This window comes from Alexandromys fortis, unplaced genomic scaffold (genome assembly GCF_014885135.2).
Source record: "Alexandromys fortis isolate MF-2015 unplaced genomic scaffold, M_Fortis_MF-2015_v1.1 scaffold_58, whole genome shotgun sequence".
NCBI classification, from domain to species: Eukaryota; Metazoa; Chordata; class Mammalia; order Rodentia; family Cricetidae; genus Alexandromys; species Alexandromys fortis.
In genome coordinates, this window is record NW_026067940.1 from 7,946,228 (window position 1) to 7,970,774 (window position 24,547).

Below are 24,547 nucleotides of genomic sequence, written 5' to 3' on the forward strand. Positions count from 1 at the left end.
TTTTTTTTTTTTTTTTTTTTTTTTTTTACATTTTCTCTCTTTGCTGTGATTGACCACAACATCTGTTTCTGGTAGGTGCTAAATTAACATGTGTAGAAACAATCAGAATTGAACATGAATTATCCAAAAATAATAGTCCAAATATTCTGAGTTGCCTTAAGGAACAGTGTCTGCTATTGGTCGTATTTATGGGAGCCTGTGTTCCCAGTCCTGTGGTAGTCTTCTGGGTATCTAGATAGGGTCTGTTGTGCATGCTCCTCATTTCTTAGGGATGTGGTGCTGTGACTCTCCAGGAACAACCTTCTTGTTTAGGATAGAGTTAATGGCACATACATTCCAAAGAGCAAGGCATACCCTCAGAGCCCCTGTGAATTTCCTCCCTTGGGTTTTCTCTTTTAACTCTCCTTGGACAATCAGAGGTGCCCTCACTGATGGACCAACTCTTGTCAGAAAACCTTTTTTCTTCCTCTCTTCTTTCAGTTACACTGAGTTTGTTTAGTGGCCAGTCTCTTCAGGGGCCTAGACTTCAGTTAAAAAAATAATCTAATTCATCATGATAATTCTAATGGAACTATCTACAGTTAAGTAGAAGGTTTTAATTGTGAACAAGAGGGAGAGTACAGCCAGAGGCATCAGAGAGAGTCCAGAGGATGGAGAGAAAGTGGTAGACTAAACATGGCCATCAGACTAGGAGAGAGGGGGAGTATGGTAAGGGGTGGGGGTGGGAGCAAAGAAAGTGTGGGCCAAAGGAGGGAGCATAGTCCAGACAGCAGGGTATAAGGAGAAATGAGGAGCTGTGGTAGGGAGGCCCAAGAGCTGTAGAAGTTTAGGGTAGGGGAACGTCAGGAAGAATAAATGAATAGCAGGTACTCCTAAAGCTGAGGGAGCCTGGAGGCCAGCATGGGTTTTAGTATGCTAATAGGAACCTCAGATAGCCAGTTGTCCCTTCTGTCAGCTGTAAGGGAAATAGCTCCTTTAGCAGAAGGGAACTGGCTTCACAAGTTCCTGAGGAATGAGGGCTTTTGTCTGTCCCCCAGAATTTGGGGAAAGGGGGTTTCCTTTGAACCTGGCATCATGTCTCAACCCTATCAAATACAACAAAAGCTGTTCTCCTGGCACCCATCTAAGCCTAAGATGTTTGTTAGATATCCGGAAGAAAGTTTCACCCATCTCCCCAGATATGCCCCACATGTCTTGATGTTCTACTGTGAAAAAAGAGGCCTTTGCCTCAGGAGGGAGGAGATTTTTGACTTCGTGTCAGGATACCCTTCTGTAGGAGGTATCTTCCTTGGGTAAACTCCGTCATTGTACCTGAATTGGTTTAAACTATTTTCCTCCCAGGGAGCCTGGGATTCTTACCTTGGCTGACCTCCAGGCTGACATCGAAGAACAGGGGTTGGTTACTGGTGCCCAGGCCACATTTGTAGCTCCCAGTGTCATCCTGGGTGAGCTGCGCAATGTTGATCACAAATGTATTATTCTCGGGGAAGTTGATGAGCTGGGCTCTGCCTGCATACTCCGCAGAGATGAAGCCGTTTGAAGAAATGAGGGTTGTGCAGAGGCCGCTGGCTCCTTTCCGGCACCAGTACTTCCGGGTGTGTCGGTTGACAGAGGTGGCTGGGTAGTAGCATGTGATGGACACCGAGTTACCTACCACGCTGCTCACATCCTGGGGACCAAATATGGGGCTTTTTGTGATGACCGCTGTGGGAACAGAAGACAAGAGTTTTAAGAATGGAGAGAGGTCAAGTGGGCTGAAACGATTCTCATCTGGAGGAATGCAATTTTCTAATTAATGTGTACTCCCTGGTCATTTACAAGATCCTACAGCCACACAACATTGTATGGAATAAAGTGGTTGCTTAATCATAATTTGGCTCCATTTTAATTGTAATGCGGTAAGTAAGTAAATTTCATTTTGTACCAGTCATCCACTTTAGGGCTGTTAGCCTCTGACCTAAATTCCTAAAAGCTCCGACCCCTTGTCTCTTCCCTTAAATTGTGTAATTGTTATGAAATGATTAACAGTTTGCTCTGGCTTCTGTAAACATGCTTATTGCTATGGGATGGGGAATGGCAGTTTCTCGTGTAGCTATAAATTCTGCAGAAGTGGATAATTGTGGTGTTCACCCTTAAAATTCTTCCCCCATCTGTTCATGTATGGCACACTTCTGATTTGGCTTAGAGATACCTGTCCTGCTAGCAGAAATGATAATTTTGGCTAATTATTTCTGCAATTGAGTCTGTGGTATTTCCCAGGGGCCTCAAACTCCATGACATTCTTGGAGGCCCCAGCAGGATTCTGAAATACCCCAGACTCAGGGCCAGGGATCCAGGATAGGCTCCAAGTGGGGGCAAGTCTGAGGTAGACTTGGAGACTCAGGCACATCAAGAGCCCATGGCTGCCACAAATTAAGTAGTCATTAGTCAGGGTCAGGCCCTAGTTGGGGGCAAGTACCACAACTGGGAGGCCCGGTGACATGAAACCTTAGAAAGGGCAAGGACTTCTGTGGACTCGGAGGTCCAGGGGTGTCCCAGACTGTGATCACTGCAAATTTGCAAATTGAAATAAAAGTGAGGGTTAATGGGTAGTGTGTACTCAAGACAGTATTGATCAGTGAACTGTTCTGGGAAGTCTTGACATCTTGGGAGACATAGAGGAGGAGAGTTAATGTGATTGTAGACTCTTCCAGGGGAAGAGGAGATGTCCTCCTGTATCCTTGGGGCTTTGGCGTATGAATGAAGGTGACCAGCATACGTCTGTGTCTGACTCCTCTGACTATGTGGATGTTTTGTCTTTTTACATTGTTTGCATTTGATGAATTTGTGTTTTCTGGCGTGCTTATGAGTTTTGTTACAGAAAGGAGAAGTTGAGAGCACACAGCCAAGTCTCCCCTGAGCTGCATGCGCAGTACTTCTAGGAGGTCCATGAGGCAGATATGGAGTTAAGATGTCATCTCAAGAGCTCTGCATAATGTGTGAACTTGAATGCCCATCTTTGCATGTGGGGTGGCCAAAGGTAGGGTCTGTCAAGCCCCTAATTTCCTAGAGAGAACCCTAGCCACCCAGACCAGTTTTCTTTCTTTTTATTATTATTTATTAAAGATTTCTGTCTCTTCCCCACCACCGCCTCCCATTTCCCTCCCCCTCCCCCAATCAAGTCCCCCTCCCTCACCAGACCAGTTTTCTTATATTGATTGCTGGTTCTTCCTCCTCCTTCTCAAACCCCTTCTATGGCTGGAATGTTGTGCCCTTAAACAAAGTTCTTCTGTTTTAGTTTCCAAGTCAATAAATCAAAGGCTGTGTAGAAACCTAAGTAAAATGCCTGGACTCTCTGAACTGCCCTGTGTGAAGGAGGAGAATCTTCCCCATGCATCCAGCCAGTTCAGGATCCGACTGTATCTGAGAGGGCCAGGCACACACTGTCTCAATGATCTATTTGGACCTGCCATTCCCTTCACACACTTTGGGTGGGCTGAGTTAGTCTCCACATCAGCTAAACAAGACCCCAGCTGCATTCCCTCTTAGGAAGGCACCCCCTAGTGGGTTCCAGCCCCCACTGGCACAAAGAGATTTGGGGAGGAGAGACCCAGACCTCCTCTAGTTTTTGTTCCTCTCTTGACCAGTCACCTGTCTAACAGGAGGACTTAGAACCCTCCCTTCTCTGAGATGCCTCAGCCCCTCATTGGCCTGTTGGAAACTCTTTTCTTTACCCACCAGCCCATCTGGGATGATTGCAGGCAGCTTCAAGGTATCCTTTTTACTATTAAGGAGAGGGATATAATCATGACTGTGGCTAGGAAGGCTGTGATTGGTCCATAGTAACCAGGGCAAATGCCGAAGAAAAGGTTGAGTGAATATTGCCCTCAATGTTGCCAAACTGGGATCCCAACATTGACCAATGTCAAGGCAGCACTAGACACCTATTGCCAGGCCTTAGTGAATGTAACGAGAGTAGGAGCCCCAACTTATCTCTCAAAGGTATCTGGGGTAATTGGGGAAAATTATGAATCTCCCAGTTCTTGGAGCACCTTTGAGAGGCTTACTGGGAATTTACCTCCATAGATCCAGATGCCCTAGAAAACCAGCAGGTTAGTAATATTGCGCTTGTCATCAACCACCCCCTAATATTCATAGGGAGTTACAGAAATTAGAAGGTTTGAAGGAATGAATAGGTCACAGTGGTTAGGAATAGCTCAGAAAACTTAACAATAGAGATCCAGATGAGAAGAAAAACAGAAGACTGGCCAGATAATAATATGGTCATGGAAGAGAAGACACTGATAAAAACCAAAAGCACCCCAGGTGGCCAAATCAGCTTTGATCCATGTTAGAGAAGGACCAATGTGCAATTGTAGAGAAAAGAGACATTGGGGAAAAGATGAATGTCCTCATTGCAGACAGAGAAGAGGGGGCAAATCCCCAATATAACAGGATGAGATTGATGGGGTTAGGACTCCATACCATTGAGCCCCCAGGAACCCATGATCACAGGAAAAGCATGGGGCAGAGCTCTCTGGTTCCTAGTGGATACCAACCCCTACCCCACCCCTCCACTGAGAAGGAACCACCATCCAAGGGACCACAGGGACTAGCACCTACATTTGAGCCACCACCCGAGAAGTGGACCTTGGGCAAGGTACTGAGACTCATTCTCTCCTTGGTAAGCCAGATTTTCTGCACCTCCTGATTGGTAGAGACTTGTCGAGCAAAGTTGGTACCATCATGGTCAATGAGAATAAAGCCACTTTGGACCTCAGGAGTCCATACACAGTAATCCTGGTGACTTGCTCATTATCAGAAGGATATAAAACGACAGAAAAGAGTAATGAGGATCTGGGAAGAGGGGAGATACTCCTAATGGGATTGATGGATGCTAATATTTCCCTGGAGTGTGGGCGGAAACCTGTTGCCCTGGACTGGCCTCACACTGGCCATGAGCTGCTTCTCTGCTCTTGAGCTCAGCCTTGCCTATAAGTAAAAGCAGTACCCTACTTTGAGAGACGCTAAGGCAGGCATCAGAAAGCATATCAATTACCTTAGAGATGCAGGGATTTCCCTGAAACACGCTTCAGAACCCTGCTCTGTCATTAAGGCAGGCATCAAAGACTGTCATTCTGTTTAGATCTTAAAGGGAGACTGGAAATCATCCCCAGAGGACACCCAATCTATACACTTTGCTCAGTCTGTTGCCTCAAGGATGAACTGTGCACACTGTCTTAGAACTGAAGGGTGTCTTTTTTATCTGCTTTGGGCACCTGTGAGCCACCTACATTTGCCTTTGAGTCCAGTTGCCCTGGACTAGACTATCCACAGGGGTTTAAGAACTCCACTGATCTTTGATGAAGCTCTTAACGTGGACTTGTTTGGGCACCTGCAAGGACACCTGAATGCCCTAGCCTCTTGCAGTATGCAGATGAGGTCACTGAAGCACATACCCTGGAGGAGTACCAAAAAGTCGCAGAGGGACATCTCAAAACGCTTCAGCTGCTGGGCTACTACGTGTCTGCAAAAAGGCCCAATTGTGCTCCCATAAAGTAATTTATCTGGGTAACGCATTGCTTTGGGGGCAGCAACAGGAGAACCCTATCTTCCACTAGGATCCAAACTATCCTGAATATCTCAGAGCCACAGAACAAGAGGCAAGTGAGAGAATTCCTGGGTACAGTTGGATACTGCAGACTGGGTGTTAGGTTGGGAGCTTAGGTCCCAGTCCCTCGCATCTATCCCAGCCCCCAGGCCTGGTCTGCACTTCAAATCCCAGCAGGCCAGGTCCTGACCCCTCCCTGGGGATGGGGTACTTAAGTGATCCCCCAAAAGAAAAACAGGTGGTTTCCTTTTCTTCCTCCCGGGGGTCGCATTCCTGTGGCTTCCCGGTTTCCCCCTCGGGGCCACCCGAGAGCACAGATCTCCCATTAAACCTGGATATTTATTAATTTGGCTTGTTTTGATTTAGCTTGATTTGGAATTTTTGCGTCGTCAGGGAGCTCGTATTAGGAAATATTCCTAACACTGGGGACACCCAACTTTGCTGAAATAGCACAATGGTTATGTTAGAGCCTAGGAGGAAGCAGCCCTGTGAGCTGGGAGGGCAAAGAAAACACTGAAGGAAGACTGGTGTCAGCCCCTACACTCAGACTATCTGACACTGACAACCCCTTCCACTTGTGGGTGGGTGACATGGGGTGGCAAAAGGAGTAGTGACTCAACCCTTGGGGACCTAGAGACGGCCTGTTGGTCTGAATGCCTAGACCCTGTGACTGCGGGATAGCCAGCTGGCATCTGGGCCACTGCTGCCTCAGTGCTATTGTTAAAGGAAATTGATGCACTAACCACGGGACAGGAAGGGGTTGGATGTCCCCACTCCATCGAGATGCTCCTTCTAGGAGCGTCTGACACAGGATGTCAAACATACACCTCACTTCTTAGCAGGCACTCCAAAAATGCACCCAGCCTCAAATTCTCACGTCTGCTGTGCTAAACCCAGAATCCCTCCTGCTGGACCCTGAAGAACAGCCGGTCCTTGCCTGTGCCCAGGTCACTGACCACCTGCTGTGTGGACAACTAGATCCCCGAGACCAGCCCCTTGGGAAGGCAGATGTGACCTTATTCACCAATGGGAGCAGCTATGTACAAGACAGGTTCAGGCGAGCAGGAGGGGCTTTAGTGACACTCCCAAAAGCGTCACTATCTGGGCACAATCTCTGCCCCAAAGGTCATCAGCCCAAAAGGCAGAATGGATAGCCTTGACTCAGGCACTAAGATGGGGAAATAGCCGAGCTGTCGATATCTGTGCCGAAAGCTGATACGCCTTTGCCACGGCACACGTCCACGGTGCCTTGTCCAGGAACATGGCCTGCTGACCTCTACAGAGAAGAAGATCAAAATCCAGGGGGGAGATCTCTGCTCTCCTAGAAGCTTCTTGGCTGTCAGAGAAGCTTGCTGTTATCCATTGCCCGGAACACCAAACGGGATTTGGTAGAAACCTGAGGCAACAGATTTGCTAATGTCACAGCAAGAACAAGAGCCACAAAGTCAGCGGGGCCATCGCAGCCATTCGCACCCCCCCCCCCATGTGCATACACCTGCGAGGAAGAAAACTGGGCCAGACAGTAGGGGCCAACTGAGACAGAGGCCTGGTGGATACTTCCAGACAGATGTCCTGTCCTACCAGAAGCCTTGGGGTTCATCCCTTCTCTCACGAAACCTCCTTTCCTCTTGGGGTCTGCCAATGGGCGGGTCTTCGCGGCCAAAGTCTTTCAGCAAGCAGTTAAAACACTAGGGATACACTGGAGATTATGTTGCCACTCCAGGTCCCAGAGCTCAGGACAGGGAGAAAGAGCTAATGGGACTAGTACAGAATTAGTGATTAAGTTCTGGGCAGAAACTGGCAAGAAGCTGGTGACTAGAGCTGCTTCCAGCCGTTCTTTTTAGGATCAGGTGCGCCCCCTACCGGGACAAGCTACACCATTTAAAATAATGTTTGACGGCAGCCTCAGCTTATTCCTGCAAAGGGAAGGTTACCGGCCATTGAAATATCTAATGATTCCTTCCTCAGTCCTAACAGGCATTGCTGCAAAGCACCTGAGAACCCAGAGTCGTCTATCACCCTCACGGCCGACGCTGCTTTTGACTGAACAGAAGCACAGGTTCCAACTTGGGCACTTGGTGCGGATTCACCGCTTACCCAGCAGAACCCTGGAACTTTCCTGGAAAGGGCTGTACCCAGTGATCTTGACAACACCCATGGTCATCAAGGTAGCAGGGACTGAGGTTTGGAGCCATCACTCCTACTTTAAGGTGAACATGACTAGCCAAACGAAGCCGACAAGCAGAGAGTTAAGGGGAGATCACTAGGTCCCCCTTAAGGTGCGGTTCATGAGCATCTCGGAATCAGACTGACACTAATGCTGGGGATCGTGACAAATATCTTCTATGCTTGACCTACTGAAAATGTTAAGGTTTGGGACTGGGAGTTGTCATGAGAACCATGCAAAATAAACCCATGGTCAGACTGAAGAAAAATAATATATGTTCTACAAAATGCTGCCTCCCAGCCTGTGTTTAGAGTTGATCTCTGTGACCTGTTTGCGGACTATCTGTCCAGTCTGATAAAAAGCATCAGGACTACTCACTCCTAAGATGCTGTATGTTGAAGGCAACATCATGGTCATTCCAGGATGTGATAAAAATATAATATATGAAACCCTTTTCCATATATGTCCAGCTGATGGGCCAACACACTGCCATCAGCAAAAAGGAGATTATCATTGTACTGATCCAAACTGTGAGGCTGAGTTTGCCCGAGAAAGGGTATTAGGCACTTAGACCTGTAATCCTTTTTGAGTGAGAAATCCCTCCCTGAGGGTTCACCCATAGGAAGTAAAGCTCCTCTGGTGGGAAAGCCATGACCTGGAAAGAACTGAGCACCCAGCCCTGGCTTAAGAGTCCATCCGGGGATTTCTAGCTTGACATCAAGAGTTTCAGTTTTCAGTGGGCTGTGATGTTCTCTCTATGGGAAAGGGTTAGGGTTAACACCCCCCAAGTCAGCCCTATAGGCCCAGGTAAAAGCTAGATGCCTTAACCAAAGACTAGGGGGTGTCCTCTTCCCATCTTCCTGTCCCCTTGAACCACTCCACCCATGGAAATAAACCAGCCTTCGGTCTCAACCAGGAGGGGTATATGGTAATAGACTCAACCTAAGCCAGGATACACAAATACACAAAACAACTTCATCTCCCAAAGGTAACCCCGAGCTTGAGACCGTAAGGTTACTACACAGCTTGATTAAATCAAACCCTCTCTAACCTGGGAAATGCATATTGGCCTTGCCTTGACTCCAGGTCTCCTTTTTATGTGGGGACAGGGGTCAATCTCTCTATTGTCTAGACTACTACCCGATCTGAGAATTTAAACTGCGATCCAGAGGAAGTAAGTGCTCTCTAGGAGACCTCCAAGGAGCCTCCAAATTGTTTAATCTCTTCAATTTATAGCGACTCAGCTTCCCTTTATGGTCAATCCTGTAGTTAGTATTCACGTGTACACCAATGAAGTCTGAATATATGAGAATGCACTTTCTGGCTCCTTTCGGGACATGGTGGGCCTGCACATTTGGCCTCGCTAGATGTGTAACAGAGGAACATCCAGAATTCGGGACATGGGAAGGGAATCTCTGTATTCTATCTAACCTATATCCTTCCCAAGGAAGGTGTGTTGACTAGAGAGGAGAGTAGAAAACAATTGCTTGCGGATGAAGGATACTCCCGCCATGAGGGCCAGGGTCTAGTTAGAAGAAAAAGAATAGTAACTCGGCTACAGTTATACCCCTCCTAGTGACAGAAGGGATCACATACATAGGTGCCTTGGGAAACGGCAGCTTTAATTCCTCAAGATCAGACTTTCAAAGCTCTGAATAATAGAGTAGACCAGGGCGTACAACATCTCGATGATGCTGTAGGACAACTTGAAAAACAAGTAGATTCCCTAGCAGAAATGGTTTTTAGAAAACTGTCGGGGATGAGATTCATGCTGTCAGATGTGAAAAGTGCTGATTTGATGTCAACAATTAGGGAGTTATCTCAGAAACATTAAACATGATCCAGAAAAACCTAGATGCAAGAGCAGAACATGATGAGGCCTCTAATCGGTATTCATCCATTTTCTCTTCCCATGGCTTACCACCCTTGACCGCCTTAGCTGAACCTTTTACCGCTCCTTGGAGTTATGATCAACCTTTGAACTTTAAATCGGTTGCTAACATACATTAAATAACCAACTCTATTAAAAAAATTGATTCAGCAAGGGTCAATGGTTTGATTCCATAATCTAAAGCCAGTGGGGAATATGGTGGCTAAGAAAATTTCATTTTGTACCAGGAACCTACTTTTGTAGCTCTTGGCCTCTGACCTAAATTCCTAAAAGCTCTGACCCCTTGTCCCCTCCCATAAGCTGTGTAACTGTTGTGCAATGATTAACAGCTTGTTCTGGCTTCTGTAAACACACTTATCACTGTGGGCATGGGGAATGGCAGTTTCTCATGTAGCTGTGGGGGAGGGTAGGGCAACAGTTCTTCATGTCGGGGGCGGGGTGGGGGGGAGGGGCAATCTTTACGCAGTTGTAGATTCTGCAGAAATGGAGTAATTGTGGCCTGGCCTTTAAAATTCGTTCCCCCATCTGCTCAGGTGCAGCCCATTTCTGATTTGCTTAGAGATAGCTGCCCTGCCAGCAGAAACAATAAATTTGGCTAATTATAGTCTAAATTGAGTCTTTAGTCTTTCCTGGTGGTCTTGAATTCCACTACGGTAACTCCATTAACAAAAATCTTTTTTTAAGGACGGTGAATGACAAACTAATGCATCTTACACTACTTGTCAGGATATTGTGTTTTTGCATTTACTATATAATTTCCCTTGGTAGATTATTTCCTTCTTTTTTTATACTAAAAAATTAAGGGCCAGGAAAATTAGTTAATTTAGTTGATTTCCCCCAAATCATACAATTCAGAAAAGATGTTTGGTTTGGAGTTCAAAGTCTTTCTTGTCTTTATTTTTTAGTCTCCAGAGAGGACTCTATCAGATTCCTTGTCTTAAAATCGGGAATTCTCATCCCTGTCTTTGATTTCCAGTGCTATCAAAACCCATTTTTAGACATGTCTTTTCTGCATTGCTGAGTGTGACTGTGTCTCATAGGGATATACACCCTATGAGGGACATCGCTGGGGATGACTCTGATGTCAGGGTCTCCATGGAGCTGGATCCTAGGAACAAGGAGTCTAGGGGAAAAGAGTGTGATCCGGGGAGCTGGGACAACAGACCCACCTGGGAGGACAGCGAGCAGGATGGCGAACACAAAGAGCTTCATTGCTGGTGGCTTCCAGGGGGGCTGTGCCATTCAGGTCGACTTCTGCGAGATGCTGAAAGAGAACAACCAAGTGAGCACCTGGCTGCTTCCCGTCTGCAGAAACCATTGCAAATTCTGTTGAATTAATGAATGGTGTTTCCTCATTGCGAAGAACTTCCAGGTTCCCGTCCCCGTCTGTGCACCTTCTCTCTCTCTCCCTCCCTCCCTCCCTCCCTCCCTCCCTCCCTCCCTCCCTCTCTCNCTCTCTCTCTCTCTCTCTCTCTCTCTCTCTCTCTCTCTCTCTCGTATCTACAATAAAAACCTTTCTCTTAACCAACCCATGGAGCAGCCACATTGTCAGTTTATACAAAAAAATATCAAAAGACAGTCTTGGACAAACGATTGGCTCTTAATTCCTCTTCAACAGTCATAAGTACCTTTGTCTTCCTACCTAAACTTCGTGTTTCTTTGGGATAGCGATATTGATGCCATTTCTTAGTCATCTTCCAGGACACAGCATTGGGCACACAGCATGGCCCTGTCTCTACGACATTGATGACATTTCTTTGTCATCATTTAGAACACAGCGTTGGGCACACCATAACATGGCCCTTTCTCTCCACGTCAGTTACCTTCCCTATATTCCCGAGAGTGGAGGAGGCTGACATGCTGTGGGTGGGTGATCAGTAAACTGACAGGAAGAGGCAGACTAGCGATTCTGGTGTTTGGAAAGGCAGACAAAGGCTCCTGCATGCCCCACAAGGGTTAACTGTGGGATGGACAGAGTGAGCTGGGGATCTGAACCCTGACTTGTTTATGCTCTCAACCTCCCCAATGATAGTATGCTTACACTGGATGCTAGAATGCCTTTTGTTTGTCAACGACTGTCTTTGCTATCATTTGTATAAACGGACAACATGACCACTCCGTGGTATGGCTAAGAAGAAGGTGTTTTTATTTGTTTGTTTGATTTTTGTTTTAATTGTTTGTTTGTTTGAGTCACAGGGTTTCTCTGTGTAACCCTGGCTATCCTGGAACTCACTCTGTAGACCAGGCTGGCCTCAAACTCACAGAGATCTGTCAAGCTTCTGCCTCCCAAGTGCTGGGATTAAAGGCATGCACCACCATTGCCTGACTAATAAGAAGATTTTTTTATTGTAGATATGAAGTGATAATTGGGGGTGGGGGTTTGCAGATAGAGGCATCTGGAAAAATCTAGATCAGAAAAAGAAAAGAATAGACCGGACACGGCCAGCGGTCTGGACATGGTCAGGCCTATCTATGAGAGAGGAGGGAATAGCAGCGGAGGGAGAACAAAACATCATGAGGAGAGAAGCGGGAGCAGAGAGCTGCAGAAAGATAGAAAATTAAAACCATAGTAAGAATAGCAGGGTTCTAAGGAGAAAGAGTCGCTGGGGGAAGGACGCCTGTGAGCTGGAGGGAGTTTAGGGTAGGGGAGGAAGTGAGAAGGACAAGGGCTAGCTAACATGGACTTTGGAATGTGTAAAAGGTACTTGTGATACTGAGGGAGCCTGGAGACCAGCATATACTAAGACATGCTAATAGGCACCACAGGTAACCATATATCCCTTCTGCCAGAGAGATAGAGGGGAACCAGCTTCACAAACTCCTAAGGAACGCTCGCTGGCTTTTATTCAACCACCAGAAATCCGTCTAGAGTCCAGTTTGAGTTCATTCCTAGACATTTGGACTGCTTCTTGCAGTTTGAGGAACTGGAGTTTCCTTTGGACCTGGCAGTATTCATTGGAGTTGTACAAGTAGCCTTGAAATAAGACAGAAAGGCAGACACAGCAGCAGCAGCCGAGAGCGAGCTGGAGATGATCAGCTGTGCCCAAGGTTTCCTACAGCTCCACTCCAGGGTCGGAGACAAAAATATAGATGTTATCGTGTTTCCTACCTGGTGAGTTCCGGCAGACAAAGAGCGAGAATGCAAGCCACCATGTGGACTTCTGCATAGTCCAGACCTACAGAGGACTGAGGCTTGGGCCATGCTAGGCTGAACTATCTCAAGGACCCAAATGATACCATAAACTCTAGGGCCAAGAGGAAGAGAGGAGAAAGGAGAAGAGAGTCCCCACTTTCCAACAGAATTTGAGGACTTTGTTTGGCTATAAACTTTGGAATGGATTTGAAGGAGCTTTATAAGGAGAAAAACAATGATAATAGGCCCTACGCAATAATGAGTGCCCATAAAGATAAGAAAGCTGTAAGCAGGAGGCAGCCTGGCAATATCTCTTCTCCCTGCTTGTTCCTAACTCCCCTTCTCAGAGACTTCCTTCACTAGCTGAGCCAAAGGCAATAAACTTGTTTATCTTGGTTATTTCTTTTCCGTGGGGGAATTTCCCAGTAAGAAACCCTTTTATTTCCTTGTGGAGATAAAGGTATTCTGTTTCTCTGGTTCTTTGGAAGAGTGAGGGCAGGGGGTGGGGACAGAGAAGGGTGTCAGATGGCAACTAAAGGTTGTTTTTCTGGGGTTAGTGGCCTGCGCCTTCTTACCAAGTCAATGATAAACTCCTGGAGTGGAGTCTTAGCCAAACTCAGCTTAATTTGGGTGTGATCAGGTGCCTAGGGGTCATCTGAGAGGCAAGAAGCTCCTAAACAAGAGCAGCTGTGAGGCCTAGCTTTTCTGTAACAGTTGGGATGGGTGATGCCAAGTCCCCAGGGACCGAACACCTGCCCCTTGTGCCAGTCCTGGGTACAGTCACAGGTGGGAAGGCCAAATATTTTCATCTTAAGGTCTTAGTTTAAGAGCCCAAACTAGCGGTGGCTGTGTTTAATTCTCAACCTTGTCCTTGGCTCTAGAAAAGTAAGCTTCTAATACTCATGAGGCAGGACCTGGTCTTCTTCTGATAGGCTCAGCTGGGGTGCTACCCTCCTCTGGACAGGCAAAGTGACACTCCTTTTGTTACTGAGAACCAGGTGCCAGGCTTTCCATGGTGGGGTACCTGCCAATCATTTTGTGATGCATTTTGGGTGACTAGGTCAGTCAACTTGGAAGCGGGGAGAGATGTGTGTATACCTTCAACTTTGTGTATAGCTCAAAGTCAGGTGTGAGAGCATCAGGCATACATACCTGGAAGGAAAAACCTGCGAGAGGGTCACCTTGGCAACCTGGGAGAGGGTCACCTTGGCAACCTGGGAGAGGGTCACCTTGGCAACCTGGGAGAGGGTCACCTTGGCAAGGAAGTCATGAGTCTAGTCCCAGGGAAGATGGTGGGCAGGAGACATTTTCAAACACAGGAATTCTTCTTTGTCTAGAGCTAAAATTTGAAGCTGTTTCTCTGGTAGCCGCTAAAAGGACCCTGTATATAAGACATCTTCATCTCAGTCAGACTTCTCTAAAGCGCAGCGAGATTCCAGTGGTAGGGTGACTAAAAAGGGATTTAAGATGGGAAAGAAAGAGTAAAGCTCTTTCCCCAGGTGTTTTGCTAGGCTCCTCTTCCATGATCTCATGTATTGCTGCAGGAACCCCCGACAGAGATGCTATTACCTTATTGCCGTGGATGGGAGACCTAATGGTCAGGGATTCCTGACCCCCAACACCTATATCAGAATTGGAACCGGGACCATGAGTCCAGCATCGCTTCTTGCACGAGTCCAGAGATCGGTTCTATGGGGGCATACATCTATTAGTGACTAGCTGAAGAAAGGTCAGGTTCACCTGATTTCTCACCTCCCTCACTAGGAAGCCACACTTGCCTGTCAATGGAAGAGTGCTTCTCTCTCCATCTATGCTGAGAAAGAGTCCTGGCATGTAAAAACAGTTTGACGCCTCAACCTTCCTAATGCTGCAACCCTTTAACAGAGTTCCTCATGGTTTGGTGACCCTCCCCCAACCATATTTTTGATGCCATGTCAAAACTGTAATTTTCCTATTGTTATGAATCGCAATATAAATATCTGTGTTTTCTGAGGGTCTTAGGCGACACCTGTGAAAGGGTCATTTAACCCCCAAAGGGTCTCGCCTCCCCCCCACCCCCGGTAGAGAACTGGTGCTCTAGATGGATGCCTTGTGTGATGGTTGACAAGATCAAAGGTGACATATGGGTAAAGACCCACAGCCTACACCAGGTATGATGTGATTACAGCCTTTTGACTTTAAAAACCCTACCCTCAGCGGGGTGGTGGTGACACACGCCTTTAATCCCAGCACTCGAGAGGCAGAGGCAGGTGGATCTCTGTGAGTTAGGGGCCAGCTTGGTCTATATAGAGAGTTCCAGGATAGGCTCCAAAGCTACAGAGAAACCCTCTCTCGAACTCTCTTGAAAACAAACAAACAAAACAAAGAGAGAGAGAAAGAGAGAGAGAGAGAGAGAGAGAGAGAGAGAGGAACAGAGAAGAGAGGAGAAGAGAAGAGAAGAGAAGAGAAGAGAAGAGAAGAGAAGAGAAGAGAAAAAGGAAGGAAGGAAGAAAAGAAGGAAGGAAAAGAAAAAAACCTACCCTCCTTTGGGTACCAAGTGTCTTTCCCCAGGCCAGGGCCTACTCTTGCTCAGTACACTAGAGGACTCACTACGCTCTTAGTTGGCTTAATAAAGCGAAAGCATGGGGATCTACACCCTCTTGCATGGGTTATTCACTAGTACACTTGCACTTAATCCAGGATTGAGCTGTTTTCAACTAATGAGGCCGAGGTGTTCCATATCGTTTGAGGTTTACTGTTGTTTCCCCAGTGTATTTATAACCTAAGACCCCAAGCATGTAGATTGGGGCACAAGTATGGGCCACTCAGTAAGAAGACTGAGTTTGTCTCCTTATAAACCTAATTTAGATAGTGCCCCTTTGATTAAAGTGACAGTTTAGGGGACAAACCTGTCTTCATCTAACCTCTGATGTTCCTTTTCTGAGGGAGAGACAGCTGGGCTCAAAGCTTAGCTTAGCTAGTAAGCCATCTATTCTTACATCTCTGAAGCAACCTAAAGCTTTCACCTCCCAGGAGAAGGTAAGGTGGGGTTCTCAAAGCTCCAGGGCCTTCAGCGGGGACAGAGAATGTGAGTTAAGAAGACCAGAAGCCGAACGACGGTTTCTGACAACCCAGGAGTAGGAACTTGGAGTAAGATGCTCCGCAGTTGAGGATAGGAAGAGGATGGCTTAGCTACGAAGGCTTCCTTCCCATTTCTTCCTTAGCCTGAGGAACAGCATCTTCTATGCCTAAGTCCATTTGGAACTATCACGTTCGTCTCTCCCAGTCCAAGCGTTGAGCACAGGGTAGCATGAGCCTGGAAAGTGTCATGTGAAGGAGAATGTCGAGGATGGAAGAGAGTGTAGGGGTCTGCATCCCATATTATCGTGGGGTATAAGGAGCATCCTATCTCTTGAGTGGAATATACTGACTTAGTGTTTTCATTGATAAAAATGAGTGTAAGAGTTCCTGACTCTTCTAACTTGGAAGGGGAATGACTTGGGATGGGAGAACACGGGGAAAGATGGAAGAATAATATATATGAACACATTTATAAAGACATTAAGGGCTCCTCAACGGAAAGTAGCTACGACTGTTCTAAAGAGCAGAAGGGTTGGGTAGTGTCTGATCTTCATGGGAACTAAGCACTGGGCTGAGTGGTAAAACCACTTATTCTTCTACTTGGCTTTCCACTCTCATCTAGGGGCTGTGTGGATTTTTAAGCTGAGCCCATAGGTCCCCCTCTGTAAACTGGAGATGACTCTGCATCGTAGGAAATTGTTATACAGACCAAATGACAAAGTCCTTAGCAGAGCAATAAATAGGATTGGAAGTGTTAATTCGTCCACATCTCCTCTCTGAACTCACTGCAGTCTTCTCTTTGTTTTGGTCAAAGAGTGAAGGAAACTAGAAGGCTGCCGGCTGAGCATCCTGTCAAGACTCAGAGAGAGCTATAGGTTGAGCCCTGTGACTCCAGAAGCAAGCACTGTGATCCGGGTTAGAAGAACACATACAGAATTCTTTCCAAGACCTTTACTGATGTCAGCTTTTTAGTTTGCACAGCTACCCCAGGATGCAGGGTATAAAGCACAAACGTGTAAGAAAGCTGCCCAAGGTAGGTGCCCAAGTGAGATGGATAGAGGACCACAACCAGCCTAGATTCTCTGGCCTGCGTGTGCACAGGCACAGGCTGTGCACTTGCACACATACATGTGTTGTGTATATACCACTCACATATGTATCATACACACACACACACATGCCAAAATAGTAAAAATAATTTTACAAACGAGCATACGAGCTTAGTCACCCTTCTGTGCTGGGTCTTGCTGTTAGAGGAATCAGCAGAAAGAAGAAGTGGGAAGGCCAACTTCAGAGAGGGAGTAAAATGATTCTCTCCTCCCCCACTTTCATAGGAAAGGCAATTCTCACGAAGGGTCACTTGGACGGAGAGGTGGTGCCAAGAGTTCTTCCTGCAAACACTGGCTGCTATTTATTTAGCATCGGGCATGGATGGGGAGTGTTACCTTTGTTTCCTGAATCTGGATGCAGCCATGCCAAAGCTCTGTTACTCCTGCCATGCTGTATCAATGCCAGCAACCCTGGAACCCAAACTTCCTTGTACCCAGAGTCAGAGAGAAAAGGAGAACATAGATAATCTCCCAATGCACCAGTTTTATAAGCTGAGTGTCCCTTATCCAAAATGCTTAGGATCAGAAGTGGCCTCCATTTTAATTTTTGGAATATTTTCAGATTTGTGGTAAGAGATCTTGGGAAGGACCCAAGTCTAAACATATCCTGAAAGTAATTTTCTATATTTTTACTGTGCCTATGTTTTCGATTGATGCCTGCTACCTGATCTGGTGTGGAACTTCTGCTTGTGTCGTGTTGGCTCATAAAATTCAAAGCATTTAAGATTTTAAAATAATAGATTCAGGAATACTCAACCTGTAATTTCATTTATTTATTTGTTTGTTTGTTTTTTGAGGCAGCGTCTCTCTATGTAGCTGACCTCTAACTCACAATCCGTCCATCTTCCCACCTTAGCCCCACAAGTGCTAGAATTATAGATGTGTTCTAGTTGCAAACATTTTTTTAGGTTAAGTAATTTGTTCTGATAGGTGATAAAAATCATATCAGAAAGAATGCACTCACGTATTGTTCAGATGCGCCTGGGAACTTGACATCATTCACGTTAACTCATGAAGTCTTAGCTGTCTCAACTGTAAGATGGAAGGGGGTGTCTTCCCAGCTCCCTGGTGTTTGGGTGTGGGAATGAGGTGAAGTTATGAAGTCCCAGGGCAAGTGGACTTACTAAATGGAAGCTGAAGTGATGGGGCTTTTTGTGAATGAACCCCACAGATGCAGAAGTGTGCTAAGAAGTGGGTCACGGTCAAAGAGCTGGGTGTTCTCCTGATTCCAGTTTATTGGATATAACACAGCATCCATTCTCCCCGTTTAGGCAGAAGCAAGACTGGAAAGCTCTGGATCTGACTCACAGCCGAGCCTCTACTTTCTGCCACTGAATAGATGCCTTCTACCCAAACCCACCAAACTGGCACACTCCTATCTATATATTAAGAAATCTCTAAGTCCCTTAGCAGCAGGGGAAAGTGTTAGCAGAAACAAAATGTGTACGTCCTGTCCTGGTGGCTCCAAGTCTGCAGGCAGTTGCACAGGTGTAGCTGGCAGAAGACGAAGCTGAGCTGTCACACTGTCCTCCATCACTGGCTTCTGTGCTGGCTAGGGAACAGTGTCAGGATAGACAGGACTGAGGAGGCTGTCTGATTGTGGCTGGGTGTGTGTTAGGGGGTGCATCGGGGCATAGGGCTGATGCCTGTACCTAGAAGGTGGCTCTGCCCCCCCCAGCTTATCACACCACAGAAACATCATTCTCCCCATTTAGAGCAGCACAGAGCAACACCATAAGGCATGCTTGTTTCTAGTGACACAAGTATGCGGGTGCAAGTCTGGACTGCGATTAGCAATGATTTCAGAACCACGCAGAAGCCCAGAAAAAGCGGCTGAGGGTGGCCCGCTTAAAAGGTAGCTGAGGTGCTTTACTGCATAATCTGATTCCAGACCTGCCTGCCACTCAATTCGTTCTCGAGGAATTGAACTAAATTGAGATGCACCAAGCCATTGTTATATTGCTACACTCTGCACTTATTTTCTCATTTGAAGCCCCCTGGGTCAGCAGCGATAGCTGTTAGTTTTAAATCCTCATCTTACAGATTGAGACTGACGTTCAGAAAGATTAGGTCCTGTATAACGGTAGGTAGTTAGTAGCAGTAGGAGGATTAGGGAATTTGGAAACTAAGGGTAATGGGTGTGCTGGCAACAGATGTTGCTTCCTTCTCACCCAGGCTATTTTGCAGAAAAGGCATGCCCATACCCATGTCTGCCTTTCTTCCTACCACTGGAATATGCCCCTGCAATCCCCTGTGACATACAGGCACACAGTCAGCCCTGTCCACCTCACCCTCTCTGGGAGATTGGGAGTTGAGAGTCAGGGGATCATCTGAACCACGATCCCAAGGAGCATCCTAGCCGAGGAGCCCAGGCAGCACACTTACTTTTAGCCACTTCCTTCTCCAGCTGCTCCAGTTTCGGGGCACAGTCTGCCAGCCAGTGTGTACCCCTGCTTTTCTAGAAGCTTCCAGTCAGGCACTGGTTACTGCTGCCAAAACCGAAACTGTGCTCTGTGCTTGACCCGCACCTGGCTCTTAAAGGGCCTGCTGTCCCATTAGGCAAAGTAGCCAGTCTGAGCACGTGACTCCCACAGATTCCAGCTTCCCTGCTTTGGCTCCATTTGTCCTTCCCTGTACTTGGGGAGACTATGTCACTTCTGGATCCTCCATGGCTGCAACTTCAAGATACAGGACAGAACGTCCCTTAGTGTTTGGCCTCACATCCCTAGTCCCTATGGATTGCACTGTTCCCATGACCCCAGCACATGGAGCCTGAAATGCCACCGTTTAGGCACCATCTGCAAAGAGATCCTTCTCAGCCCAGAGCCTTCAGGATCTTTTCCACCCTAACTCTGCCTACGCTCCCTGATGCTGGGCTGGACGGAAGCTGTGTTAGGGCTACACAAGGACTCCCACCAGCTGAGTTGAGACAGCCACCTCCTTCCTCACCACAGTTAGTTAGTCCATGGAACCTTCCCAGATCATGACCTGTTTGGGTCTCCTAGATATCCTCCAGATATCACAGACTTCCCGTGCCACACAAAGAAACCCATTGTTTCATACACCCCATACCCTCATGAGCTCCCCTTCCCCTTGTAGGGCTATGCACTGTACCTGCACAGGGCTCACTGGCTCACTGGCTCTTCCTCAAGAGTCCTAATGCAAATGCCAGAAGGGGAAGGGGAAACAAGGGCTACAGAAACAGGAGGGCCATCTGTGCATCTGGGCTCACTTGTGTAGGCTAACCCACAACACAATCGCAGATTTTGACGACAAGAAAAGAAACTGTATTTTTTTTTATTATGAAACTCAACTGGAGACGGTAAATCCATAATCTGATCGGTGAAAGAACAAAGAAAACCATAGGCACTTCCAGGAAAGCTCGGTCCAATTCAGTGGTGTTTCGGATCGGGTTTCTTTCCTTTTGGTGTCCCTTTTCCTCCTCTGAATGGCAACATAACTCCTGGGGCAGCGAGGGGACACCTGTGATTTTGTGGTTGGCCTGGTGTCGTGTCGGTCTTGTTCCTCCAAATGAAAAAGTGATTCTGTGAACCAAGATAGAACTCGACCCACGTGGCCGGTGGGACTTTTTATCCTTGCTCATTCCAAGGGCTCTGGAGTGCATTCTGTCCTCTCTTGTCGCTACCTCTCAGTTCCTTCGGTGGAACTGCAAGGCTGCCCAGCCCTCCTTTGCCCTTCTTGTGCCTGCAGAGTGGATTGACTGAGCTGTAGCTTCCTGGGGTCTCTTGGAGAACCGTGCTCCCATAATGCCTATGTATCCTTTCAACTCATGTACTTGGAGGGGCAATGGGTGATGTTGAGATTGTGGACCACTGTCAGTTTAGAGAGGACAGGCAGTGCTGCAGTCTCTTGACTCTGGACTTTCCAAACTCTCTAGATATCATTGTTAACCTTTTCTCTTCTACCAAAGCTCAGGCTCGGAGCCATGGTGGCAGCTGGAGGTCACAGAGACACACTAGTGACCAACTTCTTTTTCTTCCTCGTTAGCAATTTCCTCCTCCCCATTCCAGGGTGGATGGTTAATGCCAGGTGTGCTGGGAGAGGGAGATGCATGGGGACAACGGTGGCACAAGCCTGTTTCTGCCATCTGAGAACTCCTTGGACAGTTTCTGTTCTATGCCTTTGTCTATTTAAACGCAATAGTCAAGATACTTGTAGGGTGTGCTTGCTTCTCTCAAAGCAAAGAATAACTTGTGTCTAGTTGTTGAGATTTCGGAGGTGCGGAGAGAGGCCCCTGGATACTAGCACAGGCACCTGATGAAGGAAGATTTGAGAGGCGGGAAGGAAGTGTATCAACTAAACCATGGCTTTGCTTGCTGCCTGGGGGTGAGGACTGTTCTCTTTGCCATCTCTGTAACTCCAAGATGGTGGGTGGCTCTCTAGATCATGTACTGGTAACACACGCTCCAAGGGGTACCCGGAAGTGTTTTAGCAGACCATATTAAATGCATGCATCCACAGAGAAACGTGTTAGGTATGTTCCCCACATACCCATAGCCCACCTCTCCTGCTTCGGGAAAGAGGAAATGTAAAAGTAGAACCCAATGATTAATCAGGAAGGTAAATTCTTGTGGCCAGTTGTGAGTTCAGCCACACATTGGTGGATGGGTACAATGGTTAGCTCCCCCTCCCACTGCCGTTTCCTTTTCTAGAACCCAGTGAGTGACCCTGGTGTCCAGCTCTGAGGGAGGAGGGACTGGCCCACGGCTGAAGAATGTGTCTAGTGTTCAACTTAGTAACAACGGTGACAATAGTGCGTTCCAAAATTTTTTTCTCTTACTAAAGCCAACCGTATCGTAATATTAAGAAAATATGATCTAGATTTCATCCAGTGTGGGGAGGATCGGAACCACTTGGCCCGAGCCGACACACCTATATGCTAGCTTTGGCTCTGCCTCTGCCTCTGCCAAATCACTTCCTCTTTTGGTCTGTGGACTTTTCATCTATAAAATGAAAGAGCGGAGCCAACAGGTTTGCAAGGCCTTCCAGTTTTGGGCCTGTGTGTGTTGGTTGAGCGCATGTGAGTTTGTTGTGGCGATTCTGACAGCTGACCACAATCAGAAATACGCTCCTCTTCGGGTCTGAAGAACAGAAATCCAAGACCAAGGTGGCAGCAGGGCCACCCTCCTTATGGAGTCTCTGGAGGAGGATTCGATTCTTGCCTCTTTCAATTTCTAGCTTCTGCTGCCCTTCCTTGACATTCTTTGATGTGCTGCGGAACCTCCCAGGCTCTCTGCCTCTTAGTCACTCTGTGTTGAGTGGCCGCTTCCAGTGCCTGCTGCTCTTATGATGACCCTTTTGGTAGCATTTAAGGGCCAGTCTCATAATCTGGCATGATTTCTTCATCTGATCATCCTGAATTTAATCCTATCTGCCTACAAAGACCCATTTCCAAACTACGGCCATGTTTACCGGCTTCTGGGATTAGGACGCAGATACAGCCTGGAGACTGTGTCCACCTCAGGCATCTACTCTGACTACGATCAGCTGGCCACCCAGGGAAACTGGAGAACTGCAGACATGTGTGCCGTGTTTCCTCGGGGTGTATAACCATCACTCACGCACAACAGTGTTCTGCACAAGCTGGGAGGGAGCAAGCATGCTGAGACAGTGCAGTTTGTGAGAAGGGATAGGCTCTGTCCCAGACTATCCTGGATTCATACCCAGGCCTTTCCATCTGCTAACCAGGAAGGCTTGGACAAGAGCTGTAATGTCTTTGGACCTGCTTATCCTAAATCCGCAAAGGTGTTACAAAGTCACTATGTGTGATAGCTGGAAAGTAGCAGATACTTGTCATTCATGTTTGATTAAACATGGGACAGAACAGGAACTTAGAACTAAGAAATTCTGCACCGAACACTGAGGATCCATGGGCACAGATGTGAAATGATGCCCAAGTGTATTGGAAAAGGAGGTGGCAGAGATAGGCCCTATAACCAATATCTTTCTGCACTGGGTTCCTACCACCCCACCCCACCAAAGTGTTCACAGTGAGGATGACTACTTTGTGTTACATTTCCATGGACAGCAGGAGTTTCCACTTGCCCCCTTGGTTGACCCAGTGGATTGTAGAAGGTCAAGGCCCCACACAGATCCAACCTCGGCTTGTCTTAGCTTGATGCTCTAGATTTGCTAGAGGAGTTCCTCAAACCATACATCCGTCCTCACTTTGCTCTGCCCATCTGCTCCTGGCCTGGAGTTTTGTTCAGGTTCACTTTTCTCTGCCAGTTAAAGAATTAGAAAGCAGGGGAAAGTCTCAGATGCAGTGGACAGAGTCAGCTAGTGAAGACAGGTTTTCATTAGGGGTGAGGAGACACACAGAGAGAAAGACACCCTGCAGAGTGGAGAGGGGACTAGGCAGCCAAAGTCTCTGAGAACTCTGGGTTCTAAGGGTCTTCCTCCCCTAACTTAGGGTTGATCAGTTTGAACAAAGACAGGTAGGCTGCTAGGCCCACAGCTTTGGGGATAAATATGTCCTAACATAGCCTTGAACTTGTTGAGGCCATGCAAAGGCAGATGGCCCTGCTGATGGTAGAAAAAGCCCACTAGGCCCGTTAGGAATCAGAAGTGTAAGGGAGAAGCTAGACGTTTGCCGTCTTTGTTATCCACACTGCTCCTTCTTTCTCTGTGTCTGCCTCTGATGAATCTATTTACCTTCCAGTCCTCTACATCTGGCAGGGGATGGGGCCTGTGATTGTTGCTTTGCAAGGTGAATGGCAGAAGACTGAACAGATGAAGTGCTGTTTACCACCAGCTCTGCTCCCAACAGTAGCTCTTTGGCTAAGTCAATGTTTAACCCTTGTCCTGGAGTCAATGTTTAATCCCAAGACGGCCAGTTGTATAATCCAGCATTCCCTATCAAGTTGAGAGTATAGTCCGTGTACCATTAATCACTGAGCAAGAGCATTGAGGCCGTGATTCTGCCAAGGCTAACTTGCATCCTCTTCACATTTGAAAGGGGCATCAGCTGTTTAGAATAGTTCCCTGCACAGTAGCCCATCAGCAGGTAGTGGCGCAGCTTTCTGACCCCAGCTGCTTGATGCAGTGGGAACACAGTGCTCCTTCTTGTTCCAGTTTTGCCTGCGGCCAGCGGGAAAGAGCGTGAATGGGACTCTTGCCTCTGTCCAGCTGGCAACCAGAGAGAGCTGCTAGCTAGCAGTAAACTGAGTGTGCTCCTTGTTTTGAACCACACAAAGGGAGTTGGAAGTGAAAAAGTCCACTTGGCTAGTACTGGGCAAGTTTGCTGAAACTTGTTGAGCCTAGACTGAGGCCTATTTTTTTTTCTCTCCACAGGCAAATCTTCCTTTTAAAGGGCAAGTAAAGAGAAGCAAGATTGATTATAAGCATCCCTTATTTTCCTGAATATTGGGTGATATATAAACTGGGGACATGACCACTCCAGGTTTGGTTGAGGAAAAGGTTTATTTATTTATTTATTTATTTATTTATTTATTTATTTAATATATGAGGGAGAGTATGTCAGAGGCTTCTGGAGGAATCCAGAGCAGAGAGAGAAAGTATTGGACTGAACAGGCCCCATAGACTAAACCAGAGCCATGGGGCGGGGGGGGGGGGG

General features: G+C 47.1%; 1 protein-coding gene and 1 long non-coding RNA gene across 5 annotated transcripts in view; one reads left to right on the plus strand and one right to left on the minus strand.

The window, feature by feature from the left end:
• Nucleotides 1-10,807, plus strand: part of LOC126504996 (uncharacterized) — a 25,830-nt gene extending 15,023 nt beyond the window's left edge. Inside the window, exon 3 of the long non-coding RNA XR_007592776.1 lies at nt 7,559-10,807. This is a non-coding gene — a long non-coding RNA (uncharacterized lncRNA). The remainder of the gene's footprint in view (nt 1-7,558) is intronic.
• Pigr (polymeric immunoglobulin receptor) overlaps nt 1-19,495 on the minus strand; it is a 28,941-nt gene extending 9,446 nt beyond the window's left edge. For 2 of the 4 annotated variants that reach the window (XM_050147637.1, XM_050147634.1), the window contains exons 1-3: nt 19,336-19,495; nt 10,818-10,912; nt 1,360-1,704 (exon numbers count right to left, since the gene is read on the minus strand). In XM_050147637.1, the coding sequence (XP_050003594.1) occupies nt 1,360-1,704; nt 10,818-10,890 (418 nt within the window). In that variant the 5' untranslated portion in view covers nt 10,891-10,912; nt 19,336-19,495. Of the gene's footprint in view, nt 1-1,359; nt 1,705-10,817; nt 10,913-13,933; nt 13,963-14,010; nt 14,232-19,335 lie in introns of all 4 variants that reach the window. The other 2 variants (XM_050147635.1, XM_050147636.1) reach the window with 2 other exon arrangements.
• Nucleotides 19,496-24,547: the final 5,052 nt, after the last annotated feature.